This window comes from Coturnix japonica, chromosome 3, assembly GCF_054131305.1.
Source record: "Coturnix japonica strain WE chromosome 3, WE-NBRP24, whole genome shotgun sequence".
Classification (NCBI taxonomy): domain Eukaryota; kingdom Metazoa; phylum Chordata; class Aves; order Galliformes; family Phasianidae; genus Coturnix; species Coturnix japonica.
In genome coordinates, this window is record NC_140665.1 from 17,837,329 (window position 1) to 17,864,495 (window position 27,167).

General features: G+C 43.5%; 2 protein-coding genes across 8 annotated transcripts; one reads left to right on the forward strand and one right to left on the reverse strand.

Annotated features, from left to right (window-relative positions):
• On the reverse strand, positions 1–27,167 carry RD3 (RD3 regulator of GUCY2D). Of its 7 annotated transcripts, none has more exons than XR_014944537.1 (5): positions 26,887–27,167; positions 19,470–19,793; positions 13,279–13,580; positions 12,523–12,637; positions 1–1,543 (listed from the first exon to the last, which is right to left on the reverse strand). XR_014944537.1 is itself a non-coding variant. In XM_015857348.3 (4 exons), exons 2-3 carry the CDS (start codon positions 19,763–19,765, stop codon positions 13,283–13,285), a joined length of 594 nt encoding a protein of 197 aa, XP_015712834.1. In that variant the 5' UTR covers positions 19,766–19,793; positions 26,887–27,167; the 3' UTR covers positions 9,531–12,637; positions 13,279–13,282. The 7 variants fall into 7 exon arrangements, 4 of the variants coding, with proteins under 4 accessions (XP_015712834.1, XP_085399038.1, XP_015712832.1 ...); XR_014944536.1 differs by lacking the exon at positions 1–1,543 and adding an exon at positions 12,776–12,959 and having other exon boundaries at positions 9,531–12,637; XR_014944538.1 differs by lacking the exon at positions 1–1,543 and adding an exon at positions 14,475–14,548 and having other exon boundaries at positions 9,531–12,637.
• LOC107311095 (uncharacterized) lies at positions 548–4,910 on the forward strand. Its single transcript, XM_015857349.3, has 7 exons — positions 548–607; positions 790–861; positions 1,108–1,242; positions 1,808–1,860; positions 2,474–2,557; positions 2,785–2,877; positions 4,315–4,910. The coding sequence occupies exons 2-7, from the start codon at positions 792–794 to the stop codon at positions 4,363–4,365; spliced, it is 486 nt and encodes a 161-aa protein (XP_015712835.2). The 5' UTR covers positions 548–607; positions 790–791; the 3' UTR covers positions 4,366–4,910.

A 27,167-nucleotide genomic window follows, 5' to 3' on the forward strand; every position in this document is an offset into this window, starting at 1 on the left:
GAGAAAGATGGCATCATTAGGACACAGCTCCCAGAGGAGGAAGAGCAGAGGATGGGGGCAGGCAGGGGGGCTGCTCTTCATGCTCTACCATCTCTACCATCCGTGCCCCTGGTCTATAATGCTGGGTGTCACACCTGCCACCAAACACCTGGCTTGCAAATAGCTGACTTCACTGCTGAGAACTTCAAGGCTCCTCTATTAGTGTTTATTAATTTACTGAATAAACAGCAGTGAGGTTCAATACAGTCTGTGGCTTTGGCTGCTTCTTCCGCAGCCTTCAAAGCAATTACTGCCATGAAAGCAAATGGTCCATTTAGTGAGGGAATCTGTAGGGCAGAAATGAGATCAGCTGTGCCCTCCTCCAGCAGGATGCAGCGCCTCGTAGGCCTCAAGCTGACAGCAGGCAGAACCCAGGGATGGCAAACAGGAAGGATTCCTTCGTTGTGGGTGGCACCAAAATAAAAACACCCCCCCCCGTTCTCTAAAAGAAAGCGGCAGTGACGCGCTGCCGGGCCGGGGAACGCCTCCTCCCGCCCCCGGTCTCCTCCAGCCCTTCCGGGTCAGCGCCGAACCCGGGGCGGTTCTGGGTTCTGCTGCGGCCGGTCCGGTAAGTGTGGCCGCAGGACATGGCGGCGGGGAGCGGGCTCCTTCGGCTGGGGCCTCAACGCCGCGTAGGCCGGGGATCGCTCCTCGCTGTCGCGGAACGCGGCCTCTCTCCACACCCCTCCTCTTTTCCCTTCCTTGGCTTTTGGAGATGGTGCTGTTGACCGTGCTTTTGTCTCGCACTAGGGATGGACAGCCAGAAGGATGAGAAAAGCAGAGTGCACAGTGCAGCCCCCACGGAGGACCTGAAGGTCCGAGGTAGGCACAGCTGGTCAGCTTCAGAGCCACGGTGCTGTGTGTGCGATGGTGCCAGTCGCCATCTGTAACAGTGATGCTTACTGTAGTCCCTCACTAATGATGACAGACTGTGGCACACTGGAAGAAGGAAACAAATAAAAGAACCCTTCTCAAAACATGCCTTCGTTATGTTTAATTTCTGTGAGATCATTTCTGTAGCCTGTAGCTACTTGCCGGTGTGTCACTGTTGCCTTGTGTCTTCCTAAGGAAAAGAAAAAAGGAAAAGAAAACGTAGCAGGAGCAGATCATCATCCGTTTCATCCACGTCATCTTCTAGCGCTACATCCACATCTTCTTCCTCGTCACATTCATCGTCAAGGTCGTCATCTTCAAGTAGCAGAGGTGAGCTGGAGCTTTTGTTCATCAGGGGGGGTACACTCTCTTTAGTCTTCCTCTTTTGGCTAATGTTCCTGTAGAATGAATCCTTTATTCTTTGTATCCCTTGCCAAGTTCACCATCAGCTCATAGTTTCTACTTTACCCCCCTTTCCACCTATTCTTTTTTGTAATGAAGTATGGAGTAGTTTTGCTTTTAACAGTGATGGTGTTTGCAAGTGATTTGTCAGCTGCAGTAGTACTTTATGTTGCCTTCTCTGTGAGTCTGGGTCTCTGGCTATCAGACACTTGCGGTCTGTTAAGCATGTCTGCAAAAAGAGAGAGAAATGTCTCTATTAATGTCACATATTGGTATAAATAATCAGTACATAAATGAGATTTCCAATTTCCATGTAAGACCAGTAAATGGCAGTAAGCTAATACGTTGTTTTTCATAGGGTTCATTTGAATCCTTACCGATACATTCAGCTGAATTAAAGTGTTTTCTTCCTATGTTTTACATTCTTCTATCCCTCTTCTCTAAAACCAAATGCCTTTTTCAGAATACTAAACTTAGTTTCTTTTTTCTTCAGATTCTCCTAAAACTAAATCAAAGAGAAGGAAAAAAGAAAAACACAACAAAAAGGTAAACGTTTTCTAACAGAAATAAGTAGTTAACAAACAGGAAATAGCTCTTTGTACTTCAGTAGCCCTAAATATCATGGGATATTTAATGCTTCTGTCTGTGGCTGTGTAAATCTGAAGCATGCTGTTAAAGTAAGTGAGCTGTTAAGTTGACATGCACCAAACCATAAAGCAAATGAGAAATAATGTATGGTTCCTTTTGCCAATAATTGCTTACCCAACCAGACTTTGGCATAGCCACTGAGGAAAATAAGTAGTAGCCTTCATAACTTTATAGAATTTCCATCAGAAGAAGCCATTTATAGTTAGTCATAGATTCTTGGTGTTGTAATTTTCCTTTTTTTCTTTTTTATAGCACCATCTGCTCAGTGATTGTATGTATGAGGTGTGCGTTAAAAGGGAGAATCAGGGAAAATGCCGTTTCTGTTTCCAGAGATCCAAAGGGTTGCTAACTTTGCTGAATTACTTTCTATTTCATACAGGACCAGCAGTGGTAAGGACAAGCAGCAGTGGCTCTGTTGGTTAGCCAGGGCATGGATAGGCTGCTTGTGGGTTTCCTTTTTTTTTGCCTTTGCAAATCTGTAAGCGCTACAGAACATGTCTTATGCTTGCAGAAGAGAAAGAAAGAAAACAAAATGAAGAAAAAGAAAGAAAAGAAGAAAAAGAAAGAAAAATCAGGACCTGTCCAGCTTTCTAAGGTATGCTGCTGTGAGTTGAAATTCCCACTGTATTTCTCACTTAAACCATGTCATAAAAATATTTATAACTGCACCATTTTTCCTAAACAAATACAAATATATCTTTGTTTTCTAGTCACTTTGGAAGTGTGAAAGATTATAATCTATAATTTTCTTTAAGATTCATAAGGATTTGTAATACGAACCAAAATGATGGGGATTTTTCCTCACGTGTGGTCTTATTTTAGTTCTTCAAAAACAAAAAGAAGAATGAAAACTACAGCATGATAACTGGAAAGAAAATTAAGATGAAAATAAAGAAGACTAAGAAGGATAAAGAGGTAAGAGTTAAAATAGTCTATGTGTCCTTAATGGGAAGTACCATCTCTTTATTTTCTTCATGGCGGTATTCAATAGAAGAGTAGATCTTACGGGTTATAAATCAAATGAAGCTTTTAATGTGGCTGTGGTGCCGTCTGGGAAATTTAAGTTCATTCTTTGGGCAGGCTTTGTTAAATGAGTGGTCTAGGAATATCCAGGCATGAATAGGTTGAACCAAAGGATTCTGACGCAGGTTCTCAGAATTTCAGCCCATAAGGTTGAGCTGGTTTGTGGCTTTTTCTGTTTGTTGAGCTTCCACTCTTTTTAACTGTCCTTGGCCTTTTCCATTCACTGGCAGTCAAATGTGGTAATTGATGCCTTACTCTGTTCTTTAACAAGCATTAGAGTAGGCGTTATATTGAGAAGGAAAAAAGATATTAGGATTGCTTGTTGATGCATTCTACCAAAGTAGTCAAATATTTTTGCTGAGGTACTGAAGGAGCTGGATATCAAGAATAGATAGAGTACATTCTCTCTTTTCAGCAGCATCCACATCTCATAGAAATCTGTAGAAGGCTTCTATATTTGTTAAGAAGTGATATTGTGCTGAAGTATCCAGATTGGCGGATTCTCACTTAGCCATGACAGTTTGTTCTGCGGTTGCCAGAATGAATCTAAGCATTCCAAATTCAATTTCATCAAAGAAAACATTGTCTTCTTTATGTGGCACTAAGGTTCCTTGCTGTCCTTATCCCAGTAACCTGCTTGCTGCGACATTTGATGTCAAATACTTGATGTTTGCTTTTTTCATAACCTCAGTTATGAACACACTGAACTGAACGATAACCTCTTAGTCACATTATTTCAATGTTCGGTGATTGTTTCATCAATTGTGTTTCTACAAAGATGAAAAGCAAGATGGGCAGTCTCTGATGTATAGAAAGAACCTAAATCCATGGTTCCCTTTCTGTTTTGCTGCAAGCTGACACTTATATGTAGAAAAAGCAATACTTCCCAGAGCACGAGACTTCCCGTGTGTACAGCTGGTGTTGCTTCAGACACCAGAAAACTGCATCTGTTCTGCTTGTGAATTCCCTCCTGACTAGGCTGTGCAAGCTACATGTTGACAACCCAGTGCAGCCTCCACGGGGAGCCACTTAGAAAATACACCATGAAATATCAGCAGACAGCTTGTCTCTTCTAGCGTCTCTTCTGGGTACTCACTGCTTGCACTGCTCCCAGGCGCTCTCAGCTGTCTGGTAGCCAGTAATACCCAGCTGCCTGGGGCCTTCCAGCAGCCTCATCATTGCGTAGCCAGGGAACTCCTCACCAAACACGGTAATGTTTGTTGTGCAGTGTGCCCACGTGCCAAGGCCCCACAGAAAACAGAGTTGTACAGCCTTGGTCCACCAAGAACAGGTCTGTTCAACTATTGACTCTGCTCTTCTGCTCCACAGAGAGACCGGAACCGTGCAGAGCTGCTTGAATTTCTGAACTCTGCCTTATAATGGGAAGAGTGTGACCAAGGACTTGTAAATACGCCAAGCCGGTGATGATCATGCCTAGCAAAAAAGCTAAAGAAAACTCAGGGAAAAGGATGCCGAGTTTGACAAGACCCCACTCTCCTGCTGAGACAATCAGGATGTCCTTTTTTAATGGCAAAACGAAGATCAAACGATAACTTGTTAATGAAGATCCATGTCCTTTTGAGATGCTAAGGTAACAGCCAGGCTGTGGTGTTTTAGAAGAGCCTAAGAGTGCGTCATTGGCAATGACATGAAGCAATGACTCATTGCTGCACTGAGGTCCAATTCTATCCTAACTGCATGCAGAACACACTTTTAATTTCAGGTGTCTTAAAGTTTCCAGTAGCTTAAACAAAGCGGATTATTTGTAACTGCCTGTTGAAAGATGAGGCATTTCTCTGTGTATATTTTTTCCAGTAGTGGTTTTACTTGTCCTAAAGAGCAAATTGACCTTTGTAAATAGAACATCCTTTTACATAAATGCTTTTTTGGCAGTTCATTCATTAATATATTATTTCAGAGTTTAAGGTGTGGTCTTTGAATGGTTTTATTACTCTTTGTCACTAGAAGCATCAACACTAAATATTCTGGAGCAATAATGGTAGCTGGATAATTTTTATTCCCCAACTCAGAAGAGTTTGATTATTTTATTCTTCTGAGCATAAAACATGAAAACACAAGGGTAGGAAATGGAGTTTCCTTGACTTTGAAACTAGTGGTGGAAGCATCTTTCAAAGCAGTTCTGAAACATTAGTAGGGAAAAACAAAAGCATCCAACTCCTCGTTTGCTTCATGGGGATCATACTTTGATTTATACTACTACTATCTATATTTCTATCTAGAGCTGCCAGGTGTCACACCCAGATAAGCAGCTTTCATCTTTTGACTTCTCTTAAGGAGGTTAATTCCAAACACAAAAGATACTAACATCCTTGTCATTCCATACGTTGTATTATTTATTAAGGATTTATTAATGAGTCACTACGATCATGTTCATCTGCTCTGCATGCAGCTTGGTAGAACCGAGTGTTTTTGAGGCTGCTCTTTGGAGCTGGCCAACAGATTCCAGTCATAGCAGTAAGCATAGGCCCCTGCAGCCACAATCACTGTAGTGCCATGCTGCTTCAAGTTTCTGTTGTGCCAGCTTAACCAGAGACAGGACTACGGGTGAAGGTTGTGACAGTAAGGTAACAGATGCAGATCTAGAAATTTGCATGGAAACCATGTAGCAGCACGGGATGTCAACCTGATAGACAGCCTTGCTTCCAGGTCTCCAAAAAGTGCTTATTATAGGGAAAGATGAGGTCTGGAATAATGGAAATGTGTGAAATAGGGATGGAGGGAAGAGATTCTGGGGTTTACCTGGCTGGACAAGTTGAGATTCTAGCTAAAATGTGAAATAATCGGAGTCTTTCAGACACGAAGCGTGCATTTTATGTGTGTGACAGTGCTCCCTATCACATCCTCTGTCTGAAATTCTGAAATAGAAGTCATTGTTGGGGCAGACTGGTAGAACATACATTCTCTGAGCTGCTGCTGCCAAGCCGTTCCTCCTTGTCAGCATCCTGCTTTTCAGGTATTCTCACCAAATGTGCCACTAGCAGCAGAACTGGTAAGACTTGGCCCCTTGCATCTTCTTCCCCGTGCTCTTCAAGCCCTTTCCACCTCACCAGTACTACTACCATTTGTGTGCGCAGGTATATAATGCTGTGTGGCTTTCGTCTGTCCCATGGAGGGATGCTCATTTGGAATTCCTGGATCTAGTGAGCAAATGTGAGCAAACAGGAAAGGGACCTAGACATTTCTAAAGATCCCTCCCCAATAACTACAGTTGACAGTAGACTCCAAAGGCTTTGGGAGGGGATAGGAGCAGTTTCTTAAGTTTCTCTTCTCAGGGAATCCAAACTTGAAAGAATAATTACTTGATACAGTTAATTAAGTGATTCAGCCAGTTCTCATGAGCAATGCAGTCCTGTGTCACTTGTGTTTGTGATTTACCTGAACTCGACTCCTTTGTGCAAAATATACTGAGATGAAAATGACAAAACAGTCAGAAGTACCACTTAAGCTTGGAAGCACATGCCTGTGTTAAACAGTTTTGATCTCTTCAGTGCTGAGTGTGGTTCAACTTAGGCAAATTGTGCCATTTTGATGTACTTGTTTCGTGCTGCAGTATTATATGGGCTTCCCAGACGTGTCAGAACATCTCCCTCTGCAGCTAGGATGACAGAGCTCTACACGCAGGGGAATGGCAAACGTCTGAGAGGCTGAAGTAATTTGACCTAGGGTCAGTCGAGGGCTGGCTGTACCTGCCCCGGTGACCACTGGATGGAGCTCTGACATGGCTTGCTGTACGTGTCAGTCCTGGGCTTTGTTGTGCTCGTTTAGAAACAGGTTTTCTAAACTGTTGCTGAGCTCTCTAGTCCAGCTCTCATTGGGGCATGCTGTGAAATGGCTGGGTTTTCATGGCAGTGGGTTCTTCTGAGAGCTGTGGGGTTCTGAGCACACCAGCACATCCCACGGGCCAGTTACTTGATTACATTTGAAGCTGTAGGGAACGAGCCCTTCTGAGAGCTGCTGCTTAGAATTATCAGCAGACACCCAGCCCAGCCTTCCATCTCTGGACAAAATGACTCACTAAAATTATTGCCCAGTTCAGAGACCATGATTTATTTGGCTCTTGAGAGCAGTCATTTTTTTCTACCTGCTCGTTTTTGGTCTTCAGGTGTGATTCACGAGGAATAGGAAGCATCTAGTGTTTTCTGCAGGGAGAGTGGGATGCAGTGTTGGTGGGAGGAAGCATGCTTTGAGGCTTTGCAAGCAGTGAAGAACACTGCTAACATCCTGATAAATGTACGCTGGTGGCAGAGGTACAGAGTATTAAGACGGCTGTTACCAGCATGCCAACTGCTGCTGCTATTTTCCATTCAGGTGCTAACATAGCTCATGTTTTGTTCACGTGCTGTTTTCTGCATGACAGTGGTATGAGAGAAAGGCGGCAGAAGAGTGAGGAAGTGCTATTTGTCGGGAAAGGCAGGGTTTGAAAGTTACTGTGCGTTTGCTGTTGATCGCTGCTTAGAAGGGACCAGCAGGTGGCACTGCTGTCCGTCTGCACGGCCTCATACAGGGCTTTTTTGGTTTTCTCCTTTTGGACGCTGGCTTTGCACTAATCATGAAACCCTCTAATTAGCCTGCAAAGATGTGTTGCTTATGGTGCACACATACTGCTGTCCTATGAATATAATCCAGTCTTTCTCCATTTCCTCCTCCTGGCTGTGCTTTGAACAGATCACAATCTGTCCTGCTGCTTTTCCTGTACAGAAGGCAGAAGAAAGCTTGGAACTTCTGAGTAGCTGCATGCAAAGGGAGCGAGTTCTTCAGAAATGGCACTGTGCTCTTCCACCTGCTAAATAATTTTAGGCTTCCAGTGTCAGAATAACACCCAAATGGAAAGAGGGGTATTTTTCTTGCACTGTTTTGTTCTCCGTCTGGTTTTTTAACCTGTCCACACTAAACTATGTGTGGTCTGCTGCTTTAGGCACCCTGATACTGCTGAATAATAAGGCTGGAAGAGGTACTGTACATAGACTTCGACTCATTAGAAGCCTATGAGAATATAGCATTGTAATCACTAAATAGGTATTACAACAACTATATTCTGAGAGTGGATACTGCGTTTTAGAAAATGCATTTCTCTTTCCCCACAGTTGTGCCATATCATCCACTGAGGTTGGTTAGATTTATTTGGCGGAGGCAACATGTAATTGTGACCATAACAGCTGCCAAACTATAATCTGCTTATCCAGTCAGGATCTAGGAGTTTTATGGAGTGTACTGTACACAGATGTTCATGAACCACCACGTATTTCACTGTTGTTCTTGTAGCTTTTCTCTTTGGCTGTCTGTCATGTTTATTAAGATCTCCTCTTCCTGCAAAGATTCAGGTTGAGAGTATTTTTACACAGCAGCTGCACAGAAAACACACAGCAGTCATGGGATACCTGGCCCTGCAGCCCACCTCTTGGGGTCAGTACCGTCTTCCTGATGTGAGCCAGCCTGAAACACAGCTTGCCTGATCACACGGAGGGAACAAGAGGCCCCTTGTGCAGAGAGACACAGCACGGAAAGCAGTAACAGCTAGAGTCAGGCTCCCAGACTGTGATGTCTGTGCCTGGCACAGGTGGGTGGAACTCGGTGAAGTTTCAGAGCCCTTTTTCTGTTGCAGGGCACAACCAAAAAGGTGCTGACTCATACAGTCTCATGCTTCCCAGAATGCTTTTTTGGCATAACTAGTTTGCACTGCATAGCTTCTCCTCCTCTGAGTGGTGAATTTAATATAGGAATATTGAAATGGTCTTCTGGGCAAGACCCAACCACCCACAGTTGTGGGAGCAGCCTGTAGCAGTGCTTTGGGGAAGGAGTGTAAGCAACAAGACATTGCTTGTCCCCTAGTATGTTTCTTTGCACAGCTTCAGGGAAGGAATGGCTTGAGCCTTCTGCTGTAGTCTGTATCTCGACCACTTACTTCAGTTTATTCCTGGAACTCCCTTTTGGAAACCCTCATCTTTCTGATCTCTGCAATTTGCTGATCAATGCAGTCCACACCTCAGTGAGCTTCCTCTTATTTAACTCTTGCATGCTTTCCATGTGAATGCTTTGTGCAGGGAGCCCTGAGCCATCTGGGGCTGTACACTAATATTAAAGGGTTCCAGTATGTAGGATTGATAAGAGTGACTTGACTCACAAGTATCTGGTGACAAAACATTCATTTTGTGTTTTTTTTTTTCTCATGTTGTGGCAATACTGATAAATGTAAGATGTGCTTGGAAGCACACTGATGAAGATTTAAAGTCAAGGTTGTATCTGTAAACCACTTTGCTTCAGAGAACTTCAGACTTCTGCAGTTGTTTAATCGTAGCTATTTATCACCTTACATCTTGGGATCTGTTTGAAGAGGTAGTGAGGCAGAAAGCAAGTGGCTGCACTTGCACCTGGTAGAGAGGATGTTTTGTTGTTTAGCCTTGCTGTCTACCGTTCTTGCCTTCCTCCTTCAATACATGCACAGTGTGCAGTAAAGAACTAGAATGGCTCATATGTTTGGCTAGATGTGGACAGATTGCTTCTTTAATTAACAACAATTACAAAAATTTGTTTTATATTTCATAGCTTTGCTTTAATTCTCTACAGTTCCATGATGAAATACATAAACAGTGCAATCTCAGTAGACAGGTATTTCCTGTGAAGCATACTCCAGTTCCCTAAGGTGCGACAGCTGTCTGAGCTGTATGCTGATAGAGGTGAAGAGTTTCCTCCTGCACATCTTTGTTGGCCATGACAGCCCGTGGGCCAGACTAGGCTGTAGGAGCAGAGCTGCATTTTCTTTCTTGGGCAAGTAGTGACTCTGAGAAGTGTTTTAGCCCTTGAAGCCAAGCCACACACCTGAGCTGCTGTAGTGGTGTTGACATTATGTGTTAGCATGTGTGATAAAAGTAAGCGATATCTGATTGCTTTTTCCTGAGTGTAACAATATCCTTTGGACAGCATAACACTACCTCTGATGGGGCAACAGCGATGCTCTAGGCTGACCCTGAAGTCTTTGTTCAGTTTTGAAAGAATGAGGATTTGGAATTATTCTTGTTCAGTTTACTTAGTTGTTTGTTACTGGTGTTATGCTGTGTCACTTTTCATCCTTTGGGAATTAAATCACTGGTCTTTCTCTAGAGTGGCTAATAACAGAACATCTCATCTGAGTTGTGTAGGAATGCTTTTCTACACTAGTAGGCAGTGCAGTCCAGGAGAAGCAGAGCTGTTTAGAGCAGTACAGTTGTCAGTAAGGACTTAATGTTCACACTATGCAAGTGTTAGGAGGATTTATTAGTCCTGTTTCATGGTCTGCAAACCTGTGAGTCAGCTGCAACAGATCATTTAGGTTTGCTTAATCCAGATGCAATCTAGTTTGCCCACTGCGTCTACTCAGGTTTGTGGACCATAGCTCAGTAGGTAAGGGACAGTCAGGAGTTGCGTACTCCTGATTTAATCATCTCAAATTCTAATTCAGTCACACAAAACATGGAATTAGGATAAGGCAAAAATGAGTAGTTACTTGTTGCTGCATGCAGCGACCAAGAATCATTTAGTTCAGTCTACAGTTCCGAAGAAAAACAAGTGTTACAAGCACAGTGCAACAGCTGAGTGTCCTAAGCACCTCCCGAGCTCTGCTTCAGTACTTGCTGGTGCATACACTGCACAGAAAGTTGCAGTCAGTCTCCAAGTCGCTGGCTATAGGCGAGCATAGAGCTTATTTTTCAGAGTACTGGATGGCCAGATTTGTACCTGAATATCCCTTCATCATCAGATGGTTCTGTGAGCCTGATGTAACTTGCAGGAGAGGTACGGGGAGAAAGTGTAATCCAAACTTTCATATAGTACCATTTTACTGTGGAATTAGAGGTGGTGGGTAAACTGAAGCTTAACAGCTGTCACAGGTACCATCACCACATGGCCCTCATATGTATATGGCTTTGACCAAAGGTCAGATTTGTCTCCCTCCACTGAATGTAAAACAAAAATGGTATCTGCTAGCTAGAGGTTCTTAATGAAGGATACAATACGATCACAGGATGCTGTGATAATATTGTGAACAATCTTCAGGTGATTTCATTGCCTTTGTACATTTGTGCAAGGAAGTTAGTTACTCCTGATTTTCCTTTTGATAGAGTGAGCACATTACAGACACTGTACTGTAGCAAACAGTTTTACATCAGTATCAGAATGGCCCTTCTCTCCCATCAGTTTATCAGATATTGCATCAAAACAGCCAGCACTGAAGGCGTTAAAATAAAACTTGAGTACAAAAAATTGACTACAAAATTGTAGCATAAAATTCATGACCCCATCTCAGCCTTCAGTGCAACAAGTGTAGTGCTTTGCAAATATATTTTTAAAAGTTTAACTTTTTTCCAAACAGTATGGTTTGTTTTTTTTTTTTAGATGGTGACATCTTGCTAGGGATCACAAAACTTGTAGATACCTAAAGGCTATGCTAAATACGTCAAGCTTCTGTTGTACTTCATATACAAAATCACACTACTTCACAAGGACACAGAGCTGAAAAACACCAAGTTGACTGTCAGAAGGCTTTAGTCTCTCCCCTGTTGACCTGGAGCTGAAGTAGCCAGTCCTAAACTGGGTGGTCTATCTGGAAGCCCTGAGGTTTTTTTATTAGAAGCAATCCTCTGCAGCAGTGTTCACAATGCTACAGCCTTGTGTTTAGCCTTAGCTAGCCCAGAGGAGAGTGAGAGAGAGCCAGAATTCCACACTCTTAGAGAGCTGTTAAAGATTTGAACTTGATCTTTGTTTTCACGCTATGATCCCCCAGCTCTGGAAGAAACTGCACATTTCTACTCTAGGATAAATTTCATGTGCTGGAACTGTTCCCAGGGTTGGCATAGCTTCAAAGGATTTCGTTTTGGCTGTAGTACCCACATGCTGTTGCAAAAATCCCTGGGGAAAAGAGTTGGAAACAGGCAAAAGAACAACAAAGCTATACAGCGTCCTCCAGGAGGCTATATCCCAGTGGGGATGATTCTCCAAAAGCCAGACACAGGGGGAGATCCCTATCTTCCTTCCTCAGCTCCCGCTGGTCACCAGAAAGCATCCTAGTCCTTGGCTTCTCTCTACAGGAACAATGATTTTTACAGCATGATGTTCTCTTTCTTTTCCTGGTAAGAGTTTTCCCTGTGGACGCTGACTTAGGGCCCCAGTAGCTTTTCCTCACTGGTATTTTCTTGTTTACTTGAGGTCTCAGCAGAACTGTGCTGGCCTACAGGCTATTTAGATTTCATTAAAGATTCTTCTGTAATAGTATCAACTCACTGGCCAGCAGCCTGCAATACTGGAAAGCTCTCACAAGAGAAGAGTGAGGGAATGGACCTTCATCTACCAGAGCCCTTCAGCCATTCACAACAACAGCTTATTGACATGATCTCAGCTCCAAGCTGTACGGAGTGCAGTAGATGAATGCTGATTCCCTTCACCCTTCATTGATATTATCCTTCAGTACTCTTTCAGACTTAGTCATAAACATTAATTTCAGCCTAGTGACTTACTTATTACTGGGACGCAGGGTGTAGCACTTACCTCAATAACATAGAACACAGGACCAAGAAGAGCTGTTGACACAGAACTGATGTATCCACCCACAACAGTGTTACATTTCTATCTGCTCTGCAGGCACAAGGTTCAGGGGTTCTGCCTGCATAAGAGAAAATACCCAAACAACCTGAGCATGCTGTGCAATTACGTTAGACTTCCATCTCAGAAAGTTTGAGTCTGCTTTGCTTGAGCTGGATTGCTACTCAAGAGCAGCACTCGAGAGCAGCACTGGGTTTACCTGCATCTCTTGCAGCACTGAGGAAGGTTGTTAGTTGGAAAAAGAAGTTCAGTTCTGACTGATACTAGCCCTAGTTCACAGGCTTGATCCTGCAAGCCTTTCTCATGTAAATGGACCTTCTTGCATTCACCCAGCAGCTCTCACTAGCTTGGGCCAATAGTTTTAATAGGTAACTTCATCCAGGCTGAGGGGAAAGGGAGAAGAAAAAGATATCACAAAACTAATTCATTTTCCATCAATAAAATAAATAAAAGCAGTAATACAAATGAGAAAGTAAGTGAGCCTTGCAATTAAAGTCAGTGAATACTACTAAATTAAAGGAAAAGCTAGCATGTGTGGTAATAAATTGTCACATTTTGTGGGCATCAGCAGCAGTTACTATGGACACAGCTTCTGAGAGAGGCAGACAGTAAGAGAAAGCTGGAACAAAGAAGAAATGGTAGAGCTAAAAAAAGGGTTAACTGGGGTTTGGAGAGATCACTGTTTAAAAACCTTGTTCATACAGAGTCAGTAATCCTTGGCATTCCGGAATTCTGGCATGCTCCAAACCCTCCTGGTGGGCTGGGTGCCCCGCTCTACATCCTCAGAGATGGTCTTGATGTCACTGATGAACGGGGAAATCTTGGACCGGGACTTAAATGTTGTTAAGGAGAGGCTGGTTTTGTTCTTTGTGTTCCATTGCTTGGCGAGCTTCTTGGCGTCTTCCTCCTCTTTGATCTTCTCAACAGCTTCCTGCAGAACAGAGCGGAAGAGTCGAGATACTTCCTGCACTTCTGGTTCGTATTCAGCAATGAGTTGCCGGAATCTGAAAGCAGAGTCAAGGCACAGCTTTGATTAAAAACATCAAATTAGGGATTGCTGCCAAGCCACGGTGCTAAGCTTGGAACTTGCGCTCTTACAAAATGGGACTCCCTGCATTGAAGGGAACAATAACACAGAGGAGCCATAAAGATACGCTTGAAGTCTCTAAAATGATGAGAAAGCCAGAGAATATAAGGAAGCAGTGAATCACTATTTCTCATAAGCACAAGAAATAATAGGGAGCACCAAACAAAGCGAGAGGGTGGCATCTTGGAAACAGAAGGAAATGCTCTTTTCACACAGCACCTATTAAATCAGAACTCTGCTATCAGTAGCTTAAGAAACAACGTGCTCAGACAAGTTTGTGGAAAATATCCTCATCACTGCTGATTAACTGTGATTGTCCGCATACAAACACCTGCTCAAGTCATCTCTGAACTGCTGCTTATCAGCAGCTGAGGATACATTACAGAAAGTCCCACTAGATTTCTCATTTTTCAAATCCTCTTTTTCCCACAACACTACCTAGTGGCCACTGGACAAACTCTTACCCAGTAAAACTCTTCGTTATATGTTCAATCATTTCTTAACATTTAAGTTCCAATGGATTTCTGTAAGATAACAGTGCCTTAGCTGATAACGTCTTGATTGGAAGCACAACACTGTACCTAATTAAGCAACTCTGAACTGCTCCAGTGTCTTCTCAGCAAAGAGCGCAGAATGATTTCTTGACATTTACTTAGCGAGCTTAATATGAGGAAAGTGAAAAATGATCACTGATGATCACACACAAAAATTATGCAGGTGGGGAAGGTGAGATGCAGAGCGTGGTAGTTTTTGTGAAGTCACTGAGTCAGTCCCTGGCTGGAGCAATAAGAGAATGTACTGTTCTGGATACCTTGTTGGGCGACTGGTCCCCATTCCAGGCACTCCCGTGGCTCACAGACTGGTTGCATAGATATTCTAGTTCTTCTGTAAGAGCACATGTTTATGAGAGATGGTAACATGGCTACTCTTCTGATAATATTCAGTTCTTAACATAAAGATTTTATCTGCAAATAGAGCTAAACTATTATTACTTTACTAAAATCCACGTGGTTATACTTAACGCGAGTTAAAATATGTAGTATCTGCAAGCATTTTGATATTTTCCTATAACAGAACTGAGAGATGATAGAAAACAGTGGGAATGTATTTAAATAAACCTAGTAAGACAGCAGTTGACAGAGTAAAATCCTGCCTCTAGGGTTTTTATCATCCCTAAGATCATAACAGAGAGTTAAACATACTGCAGAACTGCAGTGTATGATGGTACCCAATGGTACTCAAGATATTAAGGGCAGAAGGAAAGCCAAAGATGTAACTGGAAGATTATTTGTGTGTTTACACTTTTGATTTTTACAGTGGAGGCCTGGTAGTGACACATATCCTGACATCACGCTATAACACAGCTATTTCAGTGCTTGTTCTCTCATAGCAAGTATTGACAGCTATGTTTACAACTGAAGAGACACCAGCATTGCACAGTGCTTAGGAAATTCAGTATCATCAGAATTACCAGTCACTTTCAGGATACCAAATACCAAATGACCAGATACCAAAGCCACAGAGGTATTTCTTCACTATTGCGTTTGCTTAGGATGTATTTCAAATCTCCCTCACCCTAATCATCATCACCTGATCCCTAAGGTCACTAACAGTGAGAACAGAGATTTGCTATATATTGCAAACAGAATCATAGAATGGTTTGGGTCGGGAGGGACCTTTAAGACCATCTAGTTCCAGCCCCTCTGCTATGGGCAGGGATATAACCCTCTAGACCAGGTTGCTCACAGCCCCATCCAGCCTGGCCTTGATTGCTTCCAGGGAGGGGGTATTCACAGCCTCTCTGGGCAACCTGTGCCAGCGTCTCACCACCCTCACAGTAAAGAATTTCTTTCTGCTATCTAGTCTAAGTCTTCCCTCTTCCAGCTCAAAGCCGTTTGCCCTCACATTGTCATTACACGTCTTCTGGCCTTCTGAGAAGGAACTTTAGTTGCATTATCAAAGATCCACAAATACAGTTCTCACAATAAATACACTCCTCCCTTTATCCTAGTCAGAAGTTTAGACAGATGAGTCCATCAAAACCTCAGTCTTCAGAACATTAATATTATACTGTAGAAAGCATCTTCCAAGGTCTTTTATTGCAAAGGTGAACTGAATGAGTCATTCTGTTTTATCTTTATGTGTATTTTAAAGAGCGATGCTGTCATAGTGTATCCATCCACCAGTACATCCTCTTTTCTTTGTATTGGCAGCTGTGCACCCAGAAGACCTTAGCACTGCCTCAGGTTTTTGAGGTTGTTTAAAGACCAAACAGAAAACTATTCCAAAGACTGTCTGCCAGTCACTCAAAGAAAAGCCACTGTCATTCAGATGGAGAGAGGAAGGAGAGCTTTTTTCTCCCTCCACAGTAAGACAAACCCTGTCCCTTTATTACCGCCCACCTAACTCCAGGACCAGCACGTTTGTGTAAGGGAGAGTTGATGTATAAAGTTCAAAACTCATGTGTGCTACAAGCATTTTCCAGCAGAAAGGACAAGAAGTTTATCAGGCTAAGATCTAGCTAAATGAGTCCATGTATTGGAAGGTAGGTGATGTTCACTGCAGCCACTCACGCAGCTGAAGCCATCCTCCCTAGATAGCAGTGAAAGTCAGTTGCAGTGCTGGTTGATCAGCAGTCTGTTCTACACACAAAACATGCAGCATGTAAAGCCAGTTAAGCCACTGGAATCAAGGAATTTGGGCTTATATCCTGCATGCCATTACTGTGATATAAACTCCACACAAAGCTGTTTAGTAGAACCAAGCACACAAAGCTGCACAAGCCTGACCTATCTTCTAGCATGGATCAACACCTTCACAGTTTAGCATGAAATAGTTTCAAACCCAGCAACCGTGCAGTGATATCTAGAATGCCGTCAACAGTGTTTCCTTACTCATCTGAAAAGTATACCTATCTATCTTATTTGTGAAACGAGTTAAGGTGATAATACTAGCAGCTAACCTGTAATATATTACAGGTGTTTACTGTAAACACCTTAAGACGTGACTACCAACAGAAGTCACCTTAAGCCACCACAGGAGCCTAAGGAGCATGTTACATGCACAGAGAGATGAATGTGCTCAGTAGACCAGGCTGTGCTTTCATCACAGTCCAAACAAATTTAGGTTGTGACCCTTCGGTTTCCTCATATGACCACTAGATTTTTAAGACTGGCTGTGCTTGGCCACCTGCCTACCTTATTCTCACTGTAGTCATTTGTCTTACATTCAAGCTTACTCTGAAGTCCAGCTTCTTCTATAGATAATCCTTAGAAAATTACAGTCCTAAGCCTGTGCTATTAACAATCTCAGATCACCAAAACGAGGCCTTGCCTTTCTATACTACACTTTTTTGTTTGATTGATTGATTCTCTCCGGACCGAATCTGACAGTTTCACTTTTCTCAAAGCCAAAGGCAATGAAACTGACCGTAACCAGCTCTGATTAGAACTACGGCTCTGAGTAGAGATGGTGTAAGCCTACCATTCTGAATTAGCAAGCTATTAGTCTGCTCATTTTGTTCAATCATGTCAGCTGGGTACAAAGGGCCTTACCAAAAAATCACTGTCACTTCCTTTCAGATGGCTTTGTGGTTTAAGATGTGTAAGCCATCTCCAACCCAGTAACCTACAGTTAAAGTCACACATAAACACATGAAAGCTTTATTTGTATGAGGTAAATCAGAGTCTCCAGCTGTGGAAGAAGTATTTGAAGTGTATTTGAATCTTAAGAAAAATTCAAGAGGCTGAAATGAAAGTTTCTACAGACTCAAATTAGCTTTTACAGAACAGACAAACTGAATCTGAGAAAAAACCTCCATCTTAAGAAGAGCTCCTTTCTAATCTCCTCCACATCCAAAGAGATAAGAGCTTTGCTTCCGCAGCCACACAAAAAGACAATTTGGACAATCAGTGAGGCCTTTGAAGAACAAAGGGACATCTCTGACAACTCATCAAAAAGCGTTTGTTGTGGCTTAGCCCAGATCTCACAAAGGAGAGCCTGCATGACACAAACTAAACAAACACCCTCGGTGCAGGACTGGAACTACCTGTGTTATTTAGGTGTCTGCATGCTTGCTTTGAAGCTCCATCAAAAAGAACTTCAGTTCTTCAAATGTGTAAAATGAAGGGATCAGGAAACAGAACCAAGGGCTTCCGCAAGGCACACGTGCAGCGGCTGAATTTCCAGATCCAAGTGTGTAGATTTTCTACAAGCCGCTACATATGAAGTTACAAAGTATTTCAGGGAGAAACATCAGAAGTGCAGTGATTAAAATACATTCTTGAAAGTTTGAAGATTCCAGTCAAAGTCCTTGCTATGATGGCTAACCCAGATATTTTGGGGGGAAGTTATTTGATTTCAAATCTATCTCACCTTCTGAGAGGAGAATTAGTCCAGTTATAGCTATCTTCTAGTTAGGCTCCATACTCCTTTCTCTTGCACATGGCTTTGCTACCCATACAAACTCCACAGCATGGAACAAACAAAACACAGCACTTCTTGAATTATACCATAATGCAGGTCGTTACAGTTTATCACAGTAACTTAAAAGAGGCCTTTTAAGAGGATGACTTTGTGATTTTTTTGATTACACACACACACAATTTAACAACTCTGTTAAACATGTTTACTTCCAGTTAAAGGCATGCTGAATACAGAATGAGATTGAACAGCCTCTACAAGTTACACTGAAATCAAGGGGAAAACAATGCACACACAAAGTGTCTTGCGTCATCTGTCTCAGTTAAAAATAAAAATAAATACTAAGCAAATGGTGTATGTCACAGCTTAACACCCTCCTGAAGTTATGAACCTTGAGGCCTCCCAGCTCCAGTGGCGCTCATGGAAATACCTGTTTGCCATAACCTTGCTCAGTGGCCCTTGGGGATGTTGAAAATTACTCAGAATCCCAAGGAGCTTGCAGTGATTTGTTTACAGCGTAGCTTAAAGTTATACAAACACAAGGCAAGTCTGCTGCCAGCAAACTTTCACTACTACTGAGCGACCTCAAGTCTCTGATTCTGCCACCACAGCAATCTTTGCAATAGCCAAAGCCCTAGGATCACTTGGAAGGCTCACCAGCAAGTGCAAGAGGCTACATCACAGAAGGCAGAAGCACCACCTAGCAAATGCCTGCTCTACCTGCAAGTATATGGGGGGAATAGTCACACACTCCTGCATTTTCTGGTAACAAAATGACTCAGATTAAAAAATACAATAGCACCTTTTGGCTAGTCTGGACACCATTGAAACAAGTGCCTTGGTAAAGCTTCTGCACAGCTTAAATCAAGGAAGGAAGTGTCAAATTAGAGTGGGTAATTACTAAATCATGTTGTTCAGAGGCTGAGGAATCTCCACCCTTGGAGATATTCAACAATGGACAGGATAAGGCCTGAGCAACCTGACCTGGCTTTGAAGTTGGCCCTACTTCAAATAGGGGCACACACATCCAGTAATCTTTTTAAAGGTTGCTTATTCAAAGATTCTAAAGACCAAAGCAAAAGCCATCACAGTACTGAAACTGCAGCAAAATCAGGCAAGATAAAGTTTATCTGGCTGGTAAGGAACATATAGTGCTCAAGTCACTCAAAGGGAAATGGCTTTCTACAGAAAATGATACCACATTAAACTGACTTAAAACATTCAGTCTTTCTTCTCCCACAGAGACACTGCCACAACACAACCCTCGATACAGGATGCCTAAGTCTTGCTTCTGTTGGTCCTAACAACTCTTGCTCCCCCTTCACACACCATAAAGAAGAGAGAGGGAAAGGGAAGGTCTGGATCATCAGATCCTTTACTGTACCTGAGTATGACAGGCCCACAGTATGAGGGATGTATTCTGGTACACATATCCTCCAGCTGCAGCCTTTCTCCTGGGCTGATATCATAGCTCTGCTTTGGATAGCTGACCAGCCAGCCGTAGTCTACCCCGGTCTTGATCTTGCGATACTCATTCTCCCGCTCCCTCTGCTGCTTCTCTGCCTGCTTGATCTGCCAGCTCAGCTCCATCATTAGCGTCTCAACCACCATCTCTGTGGGGTTCCTTTGGGAAATCCGATTTGGGGGCTCATTCCACCTGAACCAGGATGCCAGTGACATAGTGCCCTGCGTCTTCACTGGGAGCAAACTGGGGGTAGGGAAGGAGAGAAAAAGAACAGTGCCATTATCAACACAGCTCAGACAGGAACTTTCACCCCCACACATCCCTCAAATCCATTGTTCACCTGCAAGTACTACTGGATTAGCCACTTAGAGAAACTACTCATTGCTGAGTACCTTGAGAAACCTCACCTGTGGCAGCCAACTTGTGTAGAGAGTCTGTCAGTCACCACATAATTAAAATTACAGGCACGATTCCTATATCTGAAGTCAAATTATGGGATACCTTACTCCCACTGACAGGCAAGGGAAGCATTCTTCTGTCCATAGAAGAACAGGGACTAGGCCTTGCCTGCCTGAACCCTCATGGGAGAGCAGGACACTACATACAAAAACTCAACACAAGGAGCTGGAAGGATATGGGCACTGTGGGAGCCATGTGCTAGCCAACAGTGGATCCTCAGAGGGAGCAGAGAAAAGGTAACTTGGGTAGACAGCAGAAGTGATGCAGCTCATCTGTACTTCCTCCTGGCAAAAGCAACAGTTGCATTTATGGCAAGGCCAGGCGGAGCTTTAGATGTTACTTAGTGAAAGAGCTGCTGTGCACAGTGGGAGAGGCTACACCATCATCTATGAGCAGAAGTCCAACTACCAGTTATGCCAGAAGAGCACAACTTAGGCACACACCACCAGTGCCAAAGGATCTGAGGTTGGGCTGAGAGCAAAGTGGCAGCATACCAAGGTTTAAACTGTCATTACTTCTATCTCAGAGATTTCTGCTGCTGGGAACTTACACAACACTTAGAACACAAAACAAGCTGCACCAGTCAGCTCTGTGAATGATGGAACTAACTCCCTTCGGTGTAGTCACTTTGCAAGGATAACGCACGGAACGAAGTTATTAACAAATGTATTTGTACTTAAACAAAATGGAGTTCAAAGCAGTCGCCAGAGACCTGAACAGGAGTAAAATAGCATCTGTTTCTTTTGCAGCATGTTTGCCTTGCTGTTCCCTTCAAGGAGAAGTGGCACAAATCATGCTTGCAGCTGGATTAGCAAAAGGCTCCTCCTGGCTGCAACTCAATGAGGACAAAGTGTCAGGTGTTAACACAACAGCCTGATTCTGCAGGGCCTGAGAAAACTTTTTCTGATAAGGGAAACAGACATAAAAGAGAAAAATAAGCTTTTAAGTTGCCACATTGGGGCCTTCAGTCAGTGCAAATTGCCAGAAGCCTGTGATTACCTGCGTTCTCGTTACAGCTGAGATGCAAGATTTCAGACTTCCTAGAAGAGCAATGCTCAACAGGATTCTGCCTTCCGTGCCAAAAAGGCATAATCCTCTGCACTGCATGTGAAGGCTGCTTGAGCTGCTTCCACACCTTTATTGCTTGCTATGATGTAACCTTGTTCTCTTTCAAGAATGTTCATAGGTCACGCCATTAAAGAGCAATGCTCTAAGAACCTGGACGGTCTGTACTGTGTCCTGAGTTTTTAGTGATCTCAGAGACTGATGCTCAGGCTTCATTAAAATCAGAACGGTCACCAAAATGCAACAAATGACAAGTTTCTCTAGTCCAGTATCTTTCCTCTCACTGGCAGCTGCAGGCTTCTTCAGAAAGAAGACGTATAAGGGCTGAAAGCTTCCACAGGGCATAGATCTGGCTACCTAGATGTGTAAGGCTGCACATATTCCTCTGGGGCTGTATAAGCGCCTGTACTAATTTGCAATGCTTACACATGAGGGATCACTACAGTGGCTGCTTTTCACTCTGGAGTAGCAGCCTTGACTTTCTTCACGACACCACTCATAGTCAGCACTTGCTGGAAGTACTGTTCCTATCTCATTTCTGTGCTCTATAGGAGTAAGAGGTTCCTTCCTTTGCTTTCAGCACTGGTGACTCCAGCTGGCAACCTGCTCCTGCTCTCATATCAGCACTGCTGCTGCTTACTTGCCCCAGATATATGAATGAACTCAGTGTGGAACTGGTGCGCTGACAGTTTCAGCTCCATGTCTCATCACCCTAACACGTCTGGATCTTGCTACGTGGTCACCTCCACTCACCAGTACAAATTATAAGGGTGAGTATCCTTAAAGCCTTTTCATAGGTTTTATCACCCCTCCTGTGCCACAAAAGCATGCTCTCTGCTAGCAAAAGAGCAGCACAACAGATTCCAAGTTGTTATAATAGATTGTAAAATCTCAGGGTATTTTTCAGCTCATGTGATAACTGCCATTTATCATCAGCTTTAACAGGTATCTAACCACTTAATGTACCATTATTATTTCCACTTGCACATGGACTTGATGAGGGACATCCTACGCTATTGGTTCTATGTTACGTGGCTTTCACACGGTGCTGGAGCATCCCTACGGCCTTTATCTTTTTGTTTCACCTCACAGGTCTCCCTCAAACAAAGTAGTTGTGCTTCAGATCTGTTTTGCCTTGCACGCTATTGCAGAGGGCAATCAGCTAGAAAAGTAGTTTGCATATTTTGCTTGAGCAAGGCCTGCTGAACCCAACCTTTGCAGTATCCCATAGCTTTCATACAGCACTGATCACAAACATTTGCTTTTGAAAAAGAACAGAGGTAGCACGAAAGCACGGACACTACTGGCTCTGAATGGGTCTTGCACTCATCTCACACACATTATCTGAAAAATCTGCTTCCAGCTGAGATCAATATAAAGAAAGGAAAGCATCTCACCCATAGCTGAAATGGCCACTTCTCCAATGAAGGAAAATCTTATGCAAGTGCCTTGCGCACAGTGGCAGCTTGTGCTGGCTGTTCCTAAGGGAGCCTTGTTTGTCTGAGATTGTTTCCTTCCCCATCTCTCATCCATCACCTCCTCCTTTTGAGAGCTGGAAACTGGCCATCTCTATTTAGCGGGCTTGACAAGCCTCCACACTTTCCACTGCTGGTCTTTGCAGCCTGCAGCAGGCAGCATGGGCTCCATTAATTGTAGCTGCTGTTTTCAATTTAAAGTTCACATGCAGGCTAATCATTCCATGACTCAATATGGCTTTCCTATTAGAAAGACTTAAAGGACCATTGGCAGGATGTAGAAAACCAGAGGATGGCAAAAGTTTCAGCCTGTCCTTACTGGGGAAAAGGACAAAATTACACTTTGCAAGCATTCATGTTAAAATTATTACAAGAAAGCAAGGGGCACCGCTCCATCTAAACACAGACCTTCCTGTTGCACAGTCAGTCAGCTTTCTGGTTCCTTCTAGAAGGCTGTCTTGGAACCTGATTTGTAAATGGGAACCTGTCGTTTGTAACTCCAGAAGCGGATACATGTTTCAAAGCTTTCTGCCTCCCCACATCTCATTTTGGTTCTCCACATAGGCAGCAATTCCTGCATTCCTCTCCTTCCCCCAGACTTTACAGTTCTCCCCATCTTCCACTTCTCTATCTTTTCCCATATTTCCCCATGCAACTTTCTCTTCTTGCTCCATTGAACATACCAAAGAATCAGGGGAAGTATCAGAGTCCTCATTCTTTCTTTGGTTTCTCTCCTCCCTATAACAGGATTTCAGACTCTCCTCACTCTTTTAGTGCAAAACAGGTTATTTCCATAGCTTGATCTCTGGCTATGCTTCTGCCAGATGGAGGAAGTTCCTAGAACCTGGCAGCTATCAGCCTCCTTCAGGCTCTTGCAGGTGAGATCACCACCTGCTAAGACCTGTTATACCAGGCAGCTTTCTGGTAAGCCATGAGTCAATCAGCAGGACCTGTTTGCCTTGTAGGGAATTTTATTTATTCAGAAGTGTATTTCATTTTCACTGAATCTTCTCTTGGTTGTCAGCTTCCAAAGCCCTCTCAGACAGCAAAGGAATAGACAGAGGGTGAGAAATTAATATTTATGAAAAAATGGAGCTTTGCTTTCTATACACATATGTTTACAGTTTGATAACTCCTTTGCAGCCTGTCAGTCCAGGAGTACTACCAAGAATACCCAGTGACTCCCAGTAATCATAGGGTATGACAGCTGTGTCTGAGCAGAGGGAGGAAAGATGCAAGGGGCTGGATGAGCAGGAGCCTAATCCAGAGTTGAGTGACGTCAATGGAAACGCTGTCACTCAGCTGGCTATACATAGCTTAGGAAACCTGCTGTCACCCAGGCAAAGTATACCAACAGACCAGGCTTAGGAGCTGGGAAATACCTTCCCCCCGTCCTATGGGTGGTGGCTCCTTGCTGCATAAGTCAGAGAGCAGAGACAGTATTTGCTCATGCACAATACCAGCTCAGCCTTGCTCCACGTGTTCCAGATCAGACAGTAACAAGCATAGAAAATGATGTCTAAAAGAAGAGCAACAAGCTTCATCTACAAACTGTGTTCATAATCAGACTTCTCAAGAGAAACGCAGCCACGGGGAAGTCAGGAGATGTGACCCTGTTGAGCATATTTACAATAACTGGTTTTCATTTGCTTCTTTGGTAAAGATTTAATGACGTTATCCAGAAAAGTGAGAAGCTCAGTGTCCTCTGGACGACTGTCTCTCTTGTCTGCTGCACCCAGGCAGGATCTATGCTCATGGCTGCACAGCTACCAGTACCTGCGGGAAACACCATTAGCAGAGCAAGCACTACGGATGAACCCCACACTGTTTCTCCTGTGAAAATGACAGTTCAATTTTGCTCTAAACAAACAGTCTCAGCAAGTTCTAATTAAGAAACTGCTGCCAACACTTTCCTAGTTTTATTAACATAACCTACCATAGCATTGTATAAGAAACCCTACCCTCTATTCTCTATCACTTTTATGGAGGGTTACTTATCAGTATCCTCTACACAGAGACTCTTACTTTAGCAAGGCCCAAAGAACCCTATTTCCTATCTGGCTGAGTCTCTCTTATTGTTTAGAGCCATGGGAAGATATGTGTTTACAGCTACTTGTTGTGTGATTGTAATCTCAGTGGAAATTATAAATTATAACCTGAGATCGAGAACCCACATCTATCTGCCAAAGTTGCTATGAGGCAATTAATGCTGAAGAAGCAGTACATGGAGCTTTTCAATCAAGAAACTTATCAGCAATGCAAATATCGTGATCGTAATGCAACATCATTCCTCATTCTGACCTGCAGAATAAAGAGAGCGAACTCCTGGGGCCACCTGGGGGCTCGCATATAGATCACGTCAAGAGAAAGTGTGTTTTGCATTATCAGCACAGCCGGCCTCATTTTGATGGATATGAGATATTTGTAGTCAGTTTTCACAGTGGTTAAAATATTCCCAAAGACATGTCCCTGTTTCAGGTGGCAGGGCACTCTGAATGGCTGGATCGAGTCAAGGCTTTAAGTTAAAGAGTATTTCTTATTAACCATTCATGATTGCAGGTGCTGAAGGACAAGAAGAGTGTCACAGCAGTGTGAGCTGACCAGGGCAGGGCTCTCTGGCACCCAGCAGGCACTTCTGCAATGCTCACTAGTAAAAGCACACACAGAAAAGGTAGCTGATCTAACCTCACACAGCTTAATAATCTTCGGGAAAGCTGGACTAATGTAAAACAGATTTACCTCCCTGAAATAAAAGAGCTGTGTTGATTAACTTCAGATGAAAAGCCAGTCTGTAGATCTTAAAGAAAAAGCGAAGGAACAGCCCAATAGCCTAAAGCTCCACTAATGGCAGGGACTCTACAGCAGATAATCTTCCTGTTATCTGCAGAAGAGAAAGGGTGGGTGGAACTCAAATCTGCTTACAAAGCACAGTAGCATTTGACAGTTTGACTTCTTATCAGAGCAAATGAGTTCCATCTGCTCTAAACGAGGGCTATGTTCATACCAAATCCCCACTTGTGCTTTAAACAATGTTTTCTAATACTAACCACAAAAACACTCTGTCATTTGCAACTTATCCTAAACTGTTACTTAAACCTACTGAAGTCAGGAAGTTAAAACACACACGGATTTTCTCTGTTTGCCCAACCTGTTATTAAAACTCCTGTGTTTTTTCTCAGCTACAGCTCCCTTGCTGTGATAGATCAAACACTCCTTCAGTTCCATATCTCACTTTGATCTCTGCAGACTACAAAGTCAGGTTTCCAGTGAGAGCAGAGGGGCATGAAGTACTTTTCATGAGACATGTAAGTAAGAGTTCAGAAAGTAATACAGGCACACAGCTTTCCTGTCATTAATATTACATCAACCACAAAATGCTGTAATAAAGCAGCAACAGGCATCAGATGCACCATCCTGACACCAAAAGTTTTCAATATTACAGCTCTGAGATCCTTAGAACATCGTTCTCTATTCTACTGCTGCTGTAACTACACAGTGTTATTAAACAAGGGAGAATGGCTCTTAACTAAAGGAAGAGAGATTTAGATTAGATGACGGGGAAGTTTTGCACAGAGAGTGATGAGGTTCTGGCAAAGCTGCCCAAAGAGGCTGTGGATGCCCCATCCCTGAAGGTGTTCAAGGCCAGGTTGAATGGGGGCCATAGGAAGCTGAACTGGTGCTCATACTAGGAGCTGGCAACCCATCCTGCAGCAGGGGTTGTTATGCAATGATCCTTGAGGTCCTTTCCAACCCAAGCCAATCTGTGATTCTAAGCAGACAGTTCTGTCAATAACTGTAGAGTTCTCGAGTGTTATTCACTGCAGGCACATAGAACTATAGAATTACACTAAAGGAGAGCTTGAAGCTCAGACCCAAAAGCACACTGTACCTGTTGCCACATCCACTGAGCACTTTTAATTCATATATTGTGCCATAGACCAGACTAAGTGCTGTAAAACAGGTGGGCAAGACGAGCATTCTCCATTCAGACAGAAGACAGATTCTGCTGTGAAAGGGAGAGTAACTCACAGCATCGTAAGGTCAGAGCACGATTTAAGAGACACTGTATATCTAAAGGACAGCCTTTAAGTCTCACTCTGCCTCAGTTTCACATTCAAGCTACTACACATTCAAACTCCCTGCTCAGAAAAATACACAAACCTGCGTTCAACTTCGGTCCTTGCGATAGAAATCACTCAACACACACACACAAGATCAGCACCCGAACGACGAACACTACAGTGCCGAAACTTCAGCCTTCCTCCAGAAGTCACCAGCAGCACAGGCCTGTGTTCGCTAACGGGAAGAACACGGAGATACCCCGCAGCCCCACTCACCTGCGGACAGACGGACAGACCCACGGCGGATCCCACGGCACGAAGCGTGGCCCTGGGCTCTGGCACGGCCAAGTGCACCGGGAGCGGATTAACCACGTCACGAGGGGCCGGCGGCTGCTGTTTGAACGCCCCTCCGTCTCCTCACAACTTTATACCTTCCAAGAACCGAGGGAGAAAGCGAAGAAAGCCGGTGCGAGGCACAGCGTTGCCACTTTCCCCAACTCCCTGCAGGCTGCTCGCCTCTTACCGCGCCCGTCCTCCGTCCCCTATCTCCTCGAGGC

Excerpts from the sequence above, each read along its gene's own strand:
- RD3 (XM_015857348.3), bottom strand. The coding sequence starts at position 19,765 with ATGTCACTGGCATCCTGGTTCAGGTGGAATGAGCCCCCAAATCGGATT. Across the intron at positions 13,581-19,469 it reads TGTGGGCCTGTCATACTCAG|ATTCCGGCAACTCATTGCTG; the intron begins GTACAGTAAAGG and ends CTCTGCTTTCAG.
- LOC107311095 (XM_015857349.3), top strand. The coding sequence starts at position 792 with ATGGACAGCCAGAAGGATGAGAAAAGCAGAGTGCACAGTGCAGCCCCC. Across the intron at positions 2,558-2,784 it reads GACCTGTCCAGCTTTCTAAG|TTCTTCAAAAACAAAAAGAA; the intron begins GTATGCTGCTGT and ends GTCTTATTTTAG. Across the intron at positions 2,878-4,314 it reads AGACTAAGAAGGATAAAGAG|AGAGACCGGAACCGTGCAGA; the intron begins GTAAGAGTTAAA and ends TCTGCTCCACAG.